General features: G+C 56.7%; 1 protein-coding gene across 1 annotated transcript; it reads left to right on the top strand.

Moving 5' to 3' along the window:
* The first annotated feature begins 1,054 nt into the window (after window positions 1-1,054).
* On the top strand, window positions 1,055-10,599 carry E2F1 (E2F transcription factor 1). Its single transcript, XM_032605245.1, has 7 exons — window positions 1,055-1,646; window positions 6,341-6,431; window positions 6,792-7,011; window positions 7,860-8,012; window positions 8,726-8,840; window positions 8,934-9,159; window positions 9,289-10,599. Exons 1-7 carry the CDS (start codon window positions 1,386-1,388, stop codon window positions 9,534-9,536), a joined length of 1,314 nt encoding a protein of 437 aa, XP_032461136.1. The 5' UTR covers window positions 1,055-1,385; the 3' UTR covers window positions 9,537-10,599.
* The last annotated feature ends 1,190 nt before the right edge of the window (window positions 10,600-11,789 follow it).

Below are 11,789 nucleotides of genomic sequence, written 5' to 3' on the forward strand. Positions count from 1 at the left end.
TGCATTTTCATGCTCAGCACACTCACCTTCTCCCTTTGTTAGATCTAACATGGAATTACTTTATTTATTTATTTATTTATTTATTTAATTTTTAAAAAATTTTTGGCTGCGTTGGGTGTTCATTGCTGCGCGCGTGCTTTCTCTAGTTGCCCGATCAGGGGCTACTCTTCATTGCGGTGCGCGGGCTTCTCATGGCAGTGGCTTCTCCTGTTGTGGAGCATGGGCTCTAGGCGCGCAGGCTCAGTAGTTGTGGCTGGAGGGCTCAGTTGTTGTGGCTCGTGGGCTCTAGAGCACAGACTCAGTCGTTGTGGCCCACGGGCTTAGCTGCTCCACGGCATGTGGGATCTTCCCGGACCAGGGCTCAAACCCGTGTGCCCTGCATTGGCAGGCGGATTCTTAACACTGCGCCACCAGGGAAGCCCCCTGGAATTACTTTAATAGTGGAAATTCCACATCATATTGTAAACATTTGTTACCTCTCTATTTCCCTCCTCCCCTTTTCACTAAACTGTGAGTTCCTTAGGGCCAGGAGTCAAGAATGGGGCACAGAGCAGGCTCTCAAAACGTTTGTTGAATGAATGAGTGAATGAATCAGTTTAAGCAGAAGCTGTGCATAGGGTGTTGAGATTCCAGCTACAGGAGGGCTTGTAGAAAAGCCCCAAGCTGCACTGAGTCAGACATCCCTCCCCATCTTCTGCTTGGACTCTGGGTGAGAGGAATAGGGTGGGTGCAGAATTTTAAAGTGAATGGCATTGGTGGGCCAAGTTGAGGAAGGGAGATATGGCTGGGGTTTTGGAGGTGAGAACCCAGAAAAGAGGAGGGGCAGTTTCTAGAGATCTGACCTGAGTGTGTTGGGGCCACAGGTGGGGGGTTCTGGGGGTCACGTGGGGTCAGCTGACGGTGACATATGCAGAACGGACATTCTATCTCCACTTAGAGGCATCAGCAGGATGGGGTACGTCGGGGAGCGCTTGGCTGCCCCCCTCCTCGGACAGGGGTCATCCCCTCTGGGGGCGGGGAGTGCGAACGCGCCTGGCACCGCCCCGACAAAGCCTGCGCGCGCCCCGTCCTGCGATTGGCCGGACCGCCTCGCGCCGCCGCCCCGTCCCGCCCTCCGCCGCAGGTCCGGCGCGCTGCAGCCAATAGGCGCCGTCGCCGTCGCCTGCGTCACAGTCCGGACAGCCAATGGTGGCAGCGCTCGGCGGCTCGTGGCTCTTTCGCGGCAAAAAGGATTTGGCGCGTAAAAGTGGCCGGGACTTTGCAGGCAGCGGCTGCCGGGGGCGGAGCGGGATCCGGAGCGGGATCGAGTCCTCGCCTCGGCCTGCCGCCATGGGCCCGCGCCGCCGCCGCCGACTGCCACCCGGGCCGCGCGGGCCGTGAGCGCCATGGCCGTGGCCGGGGCCCCCACGGGCGGCCCTTGCGCGCCGGCGCTGGAGGCCCTCCTCGGGGCCGGCGCGCTGCGACTGCTCGACTCCTCGCAGATCGTCATCATCTCCACGGCGCAGGACGCCAGCGCCCCGCCGGCCCCCGCCGGCCCCGCCGCGCCCGCCGCCGGGCCCCGCGACCCCGACCTGCTGCTCTTCGCCACGCCGCAGGCGCCCCGGCCCACACCCAGCGCGCCGCGCCCCGCGCTCGGCCGCCCGCCGGTACGGACACCAGGGACACTGGGCCGACTGCGCTACCTGGACCCCCGCGCAGACCCTGGCGGGGCGCGGTGTTTGGCCCGGCGGCAGCTGGGACGGGGGAGGGTGGGCTGACGCGCCCGGGCTGGGCGGTGCCGAGCCTGGGTTGGTCCTCCGGGCCCCGCCCCGGGCTGCAGGGTGACCTCGGGCCAGTCCTTGTTTGCTGCTCTGTGCTCTGGGCCTCAGCTTCCTAGCCAGAGACGCTCAAGGGTCAGACTCAGTGATAATAATTGCCCCACGTGTATTCAGCTATCGCTGACCGCATGCCAGGTCTCTGGCAGACTTCAAGGCAGCTAAAACTCACATCCATGCTGTGAGCTCGGTGTTGTCACTGTGCCCATCTGAACTGTGTCCAGAGAGGGGAAGTGACTTGCCCCCTGGTCACAAGGCTGCAAGTGAGATTTGAACTGAAGCCTGCTGGCTTCAGACCAGAATGTGTGGCTGGGTGGTGGGCATGGCTGCTTAGGGAGGTCAAGGGGGGCGTCCTGGGTCCAGACCGTGGAAGAGCCGCTGAGAAGACCCTCCTTCCTGTCTCGATGCTGGGACTGCCAGGTGCAGGCCTGGCCCTCCGGGCCTCTGGGGACAGGCTGCCTGGCTGGGAGGCCTTCTCTGCAGGGGCGGGGTGGCTGGGCCAGCTGCTGATCCCCTCCCTTTGCCTGTCCTTCCATCTGCCATCCTCCACCCTCCCAGACCCTGGTTGCCATGGAACCTCATTAATCAGGCAGGCAGACCCCTGGGCCCCAGTGGAAGTACTGGGTGGGTTGGGCCTCTGGGAGCTGGAGAGGAGGCCCCCGGTGCCAGGAGAGAGTAAATGCCCCAGGGAGATGCCTTGATAAAGTGCTCCCTGAGCAGCAAGAGGCTCAAGACAGTTCAGACTAGGGGGCCCAAAAGAAGCGGCTGAATTACAGGCGGAGAAGGGAGTGGAGCCCTGGAGCTTGGCCCTGTGGGCTCCAGGACAGGGTGTGGAGACCAGTTTGACTGGCACAACCTGTGGGTGAAGGTGAGGCATGGATGGGCAGGATGGGGTCTCCGCATAGGGCTTGGAGCAAGTTGTGGGAGGAGGCAGGGCCCAGGGCAAGGTGGTGGAAGCCGCCCAACTGCTCATGGCCTGGGTGGCAGCTGGTCCCTGAGGCATCCCGGCAAGGTTCCCCCAACCCCCTTGGCCCCTTGCCCAGTGTGGCCTTCCTTCCGGAATCACCGAGATGCTAATAATAACAATAGCAGGCACCATTGTTTTGAGACTGTATTGTGTATTAGGCGCTGTGCCAAGCACTTTACCCAATTAACTCATTTAACCCTTTCAACAACCTTCCCCTTTTACAGATAGGGAAGCTGAGGCATAGAGATGTTAGAACATTCCCTAGTAAGTCAGCTAGTGAGTGCTGGGACCAATCCAGATTTCCTGAGTGGTTAACTGCTGGGATGCCTTGCATACTGGAGATGCTAATAGAGGTTGAAGGAAGCCCAGGGTCCCTTCCTCCTAATGAGTGAGACGGAGGGAAGTTGTACCAGGGGTGGGCCACCTGGCTCGTCTCCTGTACCCCAGCAACCTGTCCCTGTGGGTACCGGCTTGGAGCCTGGACAAGTAGCCTCCAGTTTAGATGATTGACAGGTACCTAGCAGGCCCAGGGCTGTGGGTCCTGCCCTTGGGGAACTGAGCTTCAGGCTCAGAGGGACAGCCAGGGACTGGGCTGAGGACGTATGCCCTCTCCTCCACCCCCAGTGGTGTCAGGGGCAGCCTCATTGGGCCTGAGCATTCCATTCATTCAACAGTTGTTAGTGAGCACCTATGAGGTTCTAGGCACAGGCAAGTAAGGAGCCTCTGCCCTCACAGTACTTAAGGGCCAGTAGGTGTTTTCTGCCGTGGGCAGGGGTGAGGGCTGGTGCGGTCTTGGAGCTGAAGTCCAGAAACATAGGCCCAGCTTTTGCCATCCGACACCCCCTAACATTGTACCTGTGGGTAGCCACTGGCCATCTGAGCTGTGGCCTCCACTGACCCCCTGCTCTAGCATTTGTTTGGGGCAGTCCTTGAAACAAGTGACAGGCTCAGCTTCTGTACGAGTGAGCATTCATTGAGTACCTCCCGCATACAAGTCTCTGCAATTCAGCCATTCCTCCTGGCCCTTCCTGTCCACTTCTACCCTGTTGTCATGGCTGTTAAAAAACAAACTAAATATAATACACATTTACTATAGAAAAAGAGTTAAAAGGCTAGAAAGTTGAGGGGGACAAGATCCCAGCCCCATCCATTTTTCCTTTTTTCTCCTCCTGAGCCTGCTTTTGTTTTTAAGGTGGTTATGACAACTTTCTTTTTCTAAAGTTTTAGAAATTGACGTTTTTCCTTTATGTCCGTGTTCCAGCAGCACATCATCCGCACTTTAGAGATAAGGCAACATGGCCCTCATGTTCCTCCCTCCCATACAGAGGTCACCCCTGAAATGGATTCTGTAGTCATAGAAACTGAACCAGAGAAAATGGTTTCATGAGCTGTCAATATGTCTTTGGGAGGCTTCTGTATCAGCCTGCCTCAGTCCATCTTGACAGCAGCGTGGTATTCCAGAGGCTGGATGAACCAGTTTTTGTGTCCCCTCCCATGGGTAGGTGTTTGAGTCATCCAGATTTTTTCACCAGTGTTTTGTTTGTCTTCACCCCTGCCTTTTGGGTCCCTGTGCCTGCATCTCTAGAGAGCAGCAGCAGAAATGGGCATCCATCTGCTTGAGCCCTTGTTTTAGAGTGTGGCATTGATCTGCCTTCAGGGTGGGCACCCCTATGGGGAGCAGGAAGGAGGCAAGGGGTGCGGTTGGCTGGAGCATACTAGGGTTCAGGCCCTAGGGGCAAGGCTGGAGAGGGGGTACATTCTGGTTCGGCTTTAGGGAGCCTGGCTTCCGGACTAGCTTCTGCCCAGCCCACCAAGGTTTAGATCCTGACTCCACCTCTCACTATGTGACCTCTCCGAGGTGCAGGCTCCTCAGGAAGTGGAAGTCCTCAGAGCACCTGCTGCGAGATGGTTGGAGGGTTTGATGATCGCACACAGGTAAAGCAGTTACCTAGTGGTGCTCGGTACACAGGAAGCACTCAGCGCGTGTTAGCTCTTCTAGCCGCGGATCCCTGAGGGAATCCATGAGTGTGTGCGTGAGAGAGAGTGTCAGCATGTGGGGTGGTTCATCCAGCAAACGTTTGTTGATGCCCAGACCCTGTGTACAGAGACTATTCAGACCCAGTGCCCGCCTCTGAGGGGCTCCCTGGCTTCTGGGTGAGACAAACGCATCTGCAGAAATTTGTAGCAAGAGACCATGTGGGGAAAGGTTGGGTTTGAGGCAGTTCTGAGGGAGAAGAGCCTCAGTTTCTCTTGTGGGATTGGAAAGGCTTAGGTTATGGGTAAGGTGCCTGCCCACAGAGGGGGAAGCGTTGGTGCGAATTAGGAGGGAGGGAGGCAAGGGCAAACCAGGGAGGGGACCAGCATGAGCTAAGGCTTGGAGACACAGGTTTGTGAAGAAAGATGTCTCAGCAGAAGTTCTTGTGGAGAATTGGTGGCAGATGAGGATACTAAGGTGGAGGGGGACAGATGGAGGCAGGGAGACCGATGGGAAGACAGCTGGTCCAGGTGGGAGGTGCTGGTGGCTGTGGTGACAGGATTTCTTGGCAGCTAGTTGTGATGAGGGCAGCAGGTGGGGCTGAACCAGGTTCTAGCTCAGGAAACCCTGTGGGTAGGGGAGGGGAGGGTACATCAGGATGCAGTGGAGATGCCTGTGAGACCTCCAGGGCAATCTCCATCCTCGAGTGGTGTAACTAAATCAGAGGGCATCTGGCTCTGCCACTCCTGCCTGTGTGACCGTGAGCTTCTCTGGGTTTCAGTTGTTTCATCTGTAAAATGGGGCCATTACTGTGCTGCCATATTCACAGACAGTCAGAAACCAGAGAGAGGCAGTGACTTACTCAGAGGACCTGTTTCCTAGTGGCTTAAAACAACAAACATTTATTATCACACAGTTTCTGGGGGTGAGGAATTCAGGGGCTACTCAGCTGGGTGCTTCTGGCTCAGGGCCTCTTCTGAGCTTGCTGGCAAAATGTTGGCCCGGCTGCAGTCGTTGGAAGGCATGAGTAGGGTTGGAGGATTTGCTTCTGAGCTTACCTGTGTTGCTGTTGGGGGGGAGACTTCAGTTCCTTGCCACTTGGGCCTGTCCTTAGGGCTGCTTGAGTGCCTGCATGACATGACAGCTGGCTCCCACCGAGAGTGAATGATCCAATAAAGAGAGCAAGGAGGAAGCTCCAGTGCCTGTACGATCCAGTCTCAGAAGTGACACACATCCCCCATATTCTGTTCATTCAAAACAAGTTACCGGATCTGGCCCATATTTAAGGGGAGGAGAATTAGGCTCCATCTTTTGAAAGGAGGAGTATCAAAACATTTGCAAACTACCACATGCCCCCAAGAAGGTGGTGGTGGAACTGAGGCTTGGACTTCTGCCTTCCAGTTGAGTGTTCTGTCCTATGGGGTAGGATTGTGTCCCCTGGGACCTCCCCCTCACTCACACACTTGGGCATCCTGGGAGAGAGACTGAGGCAGGGGGCGGCTTGGGAGCACCAGGCCCTCAGCCAGGTCTCTTGTGGCCCCACTCTCCTGGTTACTGGGCATCCTCCCGTTGTTTTTGCCGTAGGTGAAGCGGAGGCTGGACTTGGAAACTGACCATCAGTACCTGGCCGAGAGCAGTGGGCCAGCTCGGGGCAGAGGCCGCCACCCAGGAAAAGGTACCCCCCGAGCTTGGGCTAGGGCAGACCTCCTGGTTGGACCCAGGTTGGGGGGGTGTGGGCAGACAAACATGCTTGCAGACTAAGCTCTGGTCTGTTAGGCCTGGGCCTGAGCCAGGCCTCTGGGAGCCCCAAGGGGCAGCTGGAGTGGCCGCCTGGCATGGCTTCCCCAAGCCCTGGGGGGTGGGGAGTTCCCCAGCTGGAAGAGGAATACTGTGGTTGGCAGGCTGCCACAGGGCCTCCCTGCTTGGCCTCACCAAGGGGAAGGAGCCATCTGCCCCCCAGCCCCATCCCCCAGAGCCTGGCTGGGGCTGGGGGGTGGGGGTGGTGCTGAGGGACCCTACCCTGCCTGGCCCCCAGGTGTGAAGTCCCCAGGGGAGAAGTCACGCTATGAAACATCGCTGAATCTGACTACCAAGCGCTTCCTGGAGTTGCTGAGCCGCTCGGCCGATGGTGTCGTCGACCTGAACTGGGCAGCTGAGGTGCTGAAGGTGCAGAAACGGCGCATCTATGACATCACCAACGTCCTTGAGGGCATCCAGCTCATCGCCAAGAAGTCCAAGAACCACATCCAGTGGCTGTAGGTACCAGCCAAACAGGAGGGTGGGTGGAGGCCCGGGGCCAGGCCAGCCCGGAGGAGCTGATAGCGATACCCACTGTGGCTGCCTGGATCACCATCTTACTGCTGGGCAAACCGAGGTTTAGAGAGGAAAGTTGGCTTCCCTGAGGTGATAGATGCAGGCAAGAACACAGATCTTACCTATGTAGCTCAGTGCAACTTTACATATTTCTTCACCTGGGTGACCACCATCCCGATAAGAATAAGGAACATTTCCAGCACCCCAGAAAGTTCCCTTGTGCCCCTCCCAGACAGTCCACGCCTCATACCCCCAGGTGACCGCGGTTCTGGCTTCTGTTGCCGTTGATGAGAGTGTTTAGCACAGCTGTTTTATTCTTGTTAATTCTTATTTTATTTTTCCCTTTTCGCCTCTTTCCCCGGTCATCCTACTCCCCTCTCTGACACATTTGTGTTCTCAGTTTTCGGTAGATATTCCACTCTGCATCATTTTTTTTCTTTTCACTTAATATGTCTTAGAAATGCTTCCATGTCTACATCTAATGCAGTCTTGTCCGTTTACACAACTGCATAGTATTCCACGGCATGTCTGCCCTCATTCACTTATCCAGCCCCCTATGAGGGACACATGGGTGTTCACAGACATTCAGGCCCGACGTTGAACCCGGCCAGTCTGCCTTGGAGCCCAGCTTCAGCCCTCTGCTGTTTCCCAGCTGAGGAGCCAGACCAAGAGGAGCAAGGGCTCGCCTGGGTCTTACAGAACAGAGGCAGCAGCAGACTGTTCTGCTGAGGGTCACGCCTCCTGGGAAGAGGGGCCGGGAGCTGCCAACCCTCCCTTTGCCTCCCGGCAGAGGCAGCCATGCAGCAGTGGGGATCGGTGGGCGGCTTGAAGGATTGACCCAGGACCTCCAGCAACTGCAGGAAAGCGAGCGGCAGCTGGACCACCTGATCCACATGTGCACCACGCAGCTGCGTCTGCTTTCCGAGGATGCTGACAGCCAGCGATATCCTTGAACTGCCTGGAGGGTGACCGTGGCCCCATCCAAGTGGGAATAGAGAGGCTACCCTGGGCCCTGGATTCAGGAGAGGGTTCTGGCTTTCGATACCAGTCCTGGTGCAGCATTTAGTCACTGTGTGACACTGGACAAGTTACTCTCTGAGTCTCAGCTTCATCTGTAAAAGGGGAAAATAATCCTATTCCAAAGCTGCACAGAATGAAACAAGAAAAGCTAGGGTACCAATAACAAACATTTATTCAAGACAGTGATTCGGTCCCTGGTTGTAACTTCAAGGTTAGAGATATAAGTTTTTGTCTTTTATTTACAAAAATAGAAACTTTATTTTAAAATAAGCTTTTTTTTTTTAAGTGAATACCCAAATTACGTTTATACATTTTGGAGATAACTACTAATTGACACCAAGGTCATGGGTTAGAGTAAATTCTCAGTACCAAGCCTGTATTTGTGTAATTTATATGAAATTATTGCAGGCAGCCATTATTACCTTAAGATCTGATGGGTAGAGAGTGGTCTCGTACAGATGTGGGAACTGAGGCTCAGGGGCATGAGACAGGATTGAGTGCCAGCTATGTGCCAGGCCCTGGAGTGGGAGATGCAGAGGACAGGAGTGACTCAGCGGGTATGGGCTCTGCCTTATGAGCTGTCTGGGTGGGTGGCCCCCAAAGGCCAAAGGTCATGTGGTCCTTGACTCCACCAACCCTGGCCTACGTGACCTGCCAGGACCTTCGTAGCATTGCGGACCCTGCAGAACAGATGGTTATGGTGATCAAGGCCCCTCCCGAGACCCAGCTTCAAGCCGTGGACTCCTCAGAGGTGAGACGTGGGAGTCTAGACTGGAACAGGACAGGCTGGGCTGGGCTGGTAGTTAGCTGAGCCTCAGTTTACTCTGCTGCTACCTTTACCCAGACCTTTCAGATCTCCCTTAAGAGCAAACAAGGCCCCATCGATGTTTTCCTGTGCCCTGAGGAGAGTGCGGGCGGGATCAGCCCCGGGAAGACCCCGTCCCAGGGTGCAGCTTCTGGGGAGGAGGACAGGGCAGCTGACCCTGCCACCACAGTGCCACCACCACCATCATCTCCCCCCTCATCCCCTGCCACGGATCCCAGTCAGTCCCTGCTAAGCCTGGAGCAAGGTGGGTGAAGGGTGGGTAGGCAGGGCGGGGCGGGGGCCCCCCTCTCCCGGGTGGGTGGGCAGGTGTGACAGCCCCTCTGCCCTCCCCGCCGGGGTGTCCCCGGCCTGTGATGCTCCCCCGTCTCCCCAGAACCTCTGCTTTCCCGGATGGGCAGCCTGCGGGCCCCCATGGAAGAGGACCGCCTGTCCCCACTGGTGGCGGCTGACTCGCTCCTGGAGCACGTGCGGGAGGACTTCGCCGGCCTCCTCCCCGAGGAGTTCATCAGCCTGTCCCCCCCGCACGAGGCCCTCGACTACCACTTCGGCCTTGAGGAGGGCGAGGGCATCAGAGACCTCTTCGACTGTGACTTTGGGGACCTCACTCCCCTGGATTTCTGACGGGGCTTAGGGGGACCAGGGCCTCCTGGGATGCCCACCCTGTCTCTGTAGCCCTGGAGCCCCCTGCCCCTGGCCGTCCTCCTAGTCCAATTGGAAACGTTTAATTTATACCCCTCTCCCCTACCTCCAGACGCTTCTAGCTCTGGAGTCTGGCTACTGCCAGGAGGCTGAGCAAGCCAGGAAGGGAAGGATTCTGTTTGTGGTGTGTATGTGCATGCACCCAACACCCGACACGTGTGTACACGGGGTGAGTGGTGTGTGAGCATGTGTGTGTGCATGTACCGGGGAATGAAGGTGAACACATCTGTGTGTGCACTGAAAACACGCCCCAGTGTGTCCACGTGTGTGTGCATGAGCCCATGTGTGCGCATGGCGGGGGCTCTAACTGCACTTTTGGTCTCCTTGCTCCAGGGGCCCCGCGAGGCCCAGGGTGGCCACCTGCCCCCAGAATCCTGCGTGCTGACCAGGCCGGGTGGCGAGGCCTTGGCCTGCTCGTTTGCAGGACCGCGAGAGCACTTCTGTCGTCTTAAAGGTTTTTCTGATCGAAGCTTTAATGGAGCGTTATTTATTTATCAAGGCCTTTTTGGCAAGCTTGGGGCATCAGCAAAGGGTAGGAGGGATGCGGGGCTGATGCCGCAACTCCCTTACCCCTGAGCGAGGGCAGGGGTCCCTGAGCTATTCTTTGCCCCACTCTGAAGGAGCTGAGGCCTGAATGGTTTATTTATTGGGAAAGTGAGGGAGGGAGACAGACTGACTGACTGACAGCCATGGGTGGATCGAGGGGGTGGTCTCTTCCCACGGGGTCACTGCAGGGCCCCAGCTGCCCCCAGGATGGATGTGAGATGGGAGAGGTGAGTGGGGGACCTTCACTGACAGGGTGGGCGGGAGGGGTGGGGTGAAGGGCCTCCCCCCCAGCCCAGACCACAGGGGCCCCTCCTGTGGCATTTGAAGTGCCCCTTCCACCCCACTTCTTGCTCTGCCCCACCCTCCAATCTGCACTTTGATTTGCCTTCCTAACAGCTCTGTTCCCTCTGCTTTGGTTTTAATAAATATTTTGACGATGTCTGGGCCCGGTTTGGGGACTATGTACTGGGAGCAAAGGTGAGGGTGGGAGAGGTCAAGGTTGGTGGGAAAATGCCCATTCTCTACTTCCCTCTCCCTGTCCCTGCCTGGCTTCATTTTATTTGAGCCTCACCACCCCAAGAATGGTAGGCTTCATCACCTTTTTTACCCTAATTTAAAAACTGGTCCGATAAAGTAGTAAATGAACTCCCTTCCTTTTTCCAGCCCCAGAGGAGCCACTCTGATCAGTTTGCTATGCTCCTTCCAGATGTTTCTGGACATTTGTAAACATGCAACAGATAATTACAACAGGCTGATTACGTGTCAGGTTCTGGGGACACACGTTCCCTCCCCTCATGGAGCTCTCAGGACCTGCTGGAGGAGACTCAAACAAATGAGAGGATCAGAGAGGGCTTCCTGGAAAAGGTGGTGCTTGACCTAAAGCTGTAGGGTAGAAGAAATTAACTGAGGAGGAAGAGGAAGAACACACCAAGCAGGAGAGGGCCACGTGGGCAAAGGGCCCTTAGGACCTGAGAGAAACCAGTGTGGCTGGAATCCTGAGGTGAGGGCCAAGGTGTAGAGACGTTCAGTCTTGGGCTTTATTCAGGGGACAAGGACCCTGGTGAGCCTGAGAGAGGAGTGACACACGCTGTTTTATATTTTAAAAGCTCCCTCTGGCTGCTGTGTGGAGGATGGGTTGAAGAGGGGGCCAGAACAGAAGAGCCAGGGGGAAGAGAAGCCCGAGTAGAGCTTCAGAGTGGAAGGGAGGGTGACTGGGAGACGGTCCACACGGACCTATTTTGCAAACCCTTAGGTGGGCTTTCCCTGAGCCAGTCCCTATTTTAAGCCCTTCACTGTCAGTCAGCCCCCAAAACAGTCGTACGATGTGTCGACCCTTACTCCCATTTTGCAGAAGATAACAGACGCGCACAGGCGAAGCCACTTGCGGGTTTTGTCCACCAGGTGGCGCGCTTGTGCTCCTTCCGTTTGCTTTGTTGACCCTATAACGGTGCGGGACCTGCCCTCGGTGGGCGAGCGCAGCCCCTCCCGTTCTGTTCCTGGCTGTGTAGTACTCCACGCTGACCGTCATTCGCTCAGCCTTTACCCGGTGCAAATGACCCCTTGGGTGGCTCCTTACTCCGTAGTGGCCGCCTCTCCCCGGGAGGTGGGGAGTCGCAGAGGTGAACGGTG

The sequence above is a fragment of the Phocoena sinus genome, chromosome 15 (assembly GCF_008692025.1).
Source record: "Phocoena sinus isolate mPhoSin1 chromosome 15, mPhoSin1.pri, whole genome shotgun sequence".
Classification (NCBI taxonomy): domain Eukaryota; kingdom Metazoa; phylum Chordata; class Mammalia; order Artiodactyla; family Phocoenidae; genus Phocoena; species Phocoena sinus.

What these genes read in the sequence shown, in the direction of transcription:
- E2F1 (XM_032605245.1), top strand. Translation starts at nt 1,386, where the DNA reads ATGGCCGTGGCCGGGGCCCCCACGGGCGGCCCTTGCGCGCCGGCGCTG. An exon ending in CCGCGCTCGGCCGCCCGCCG is followed by an intron (nt 1,647 to 6,340) that starts GTACGGACACCA and finishes TTTTTGCCGTAG; the next exon opens with GTGAAGCGGAGGCTGGACTT. An exon ending in AAGAACCACATCCAGTGGCT is followed by an intron (nt 7,012 to 7,859) that starts GTAGGTACCAGC and finishes GCCTCCCGGCAG; the next exon opens with AGGCAGCCATGCAGCAGTGG.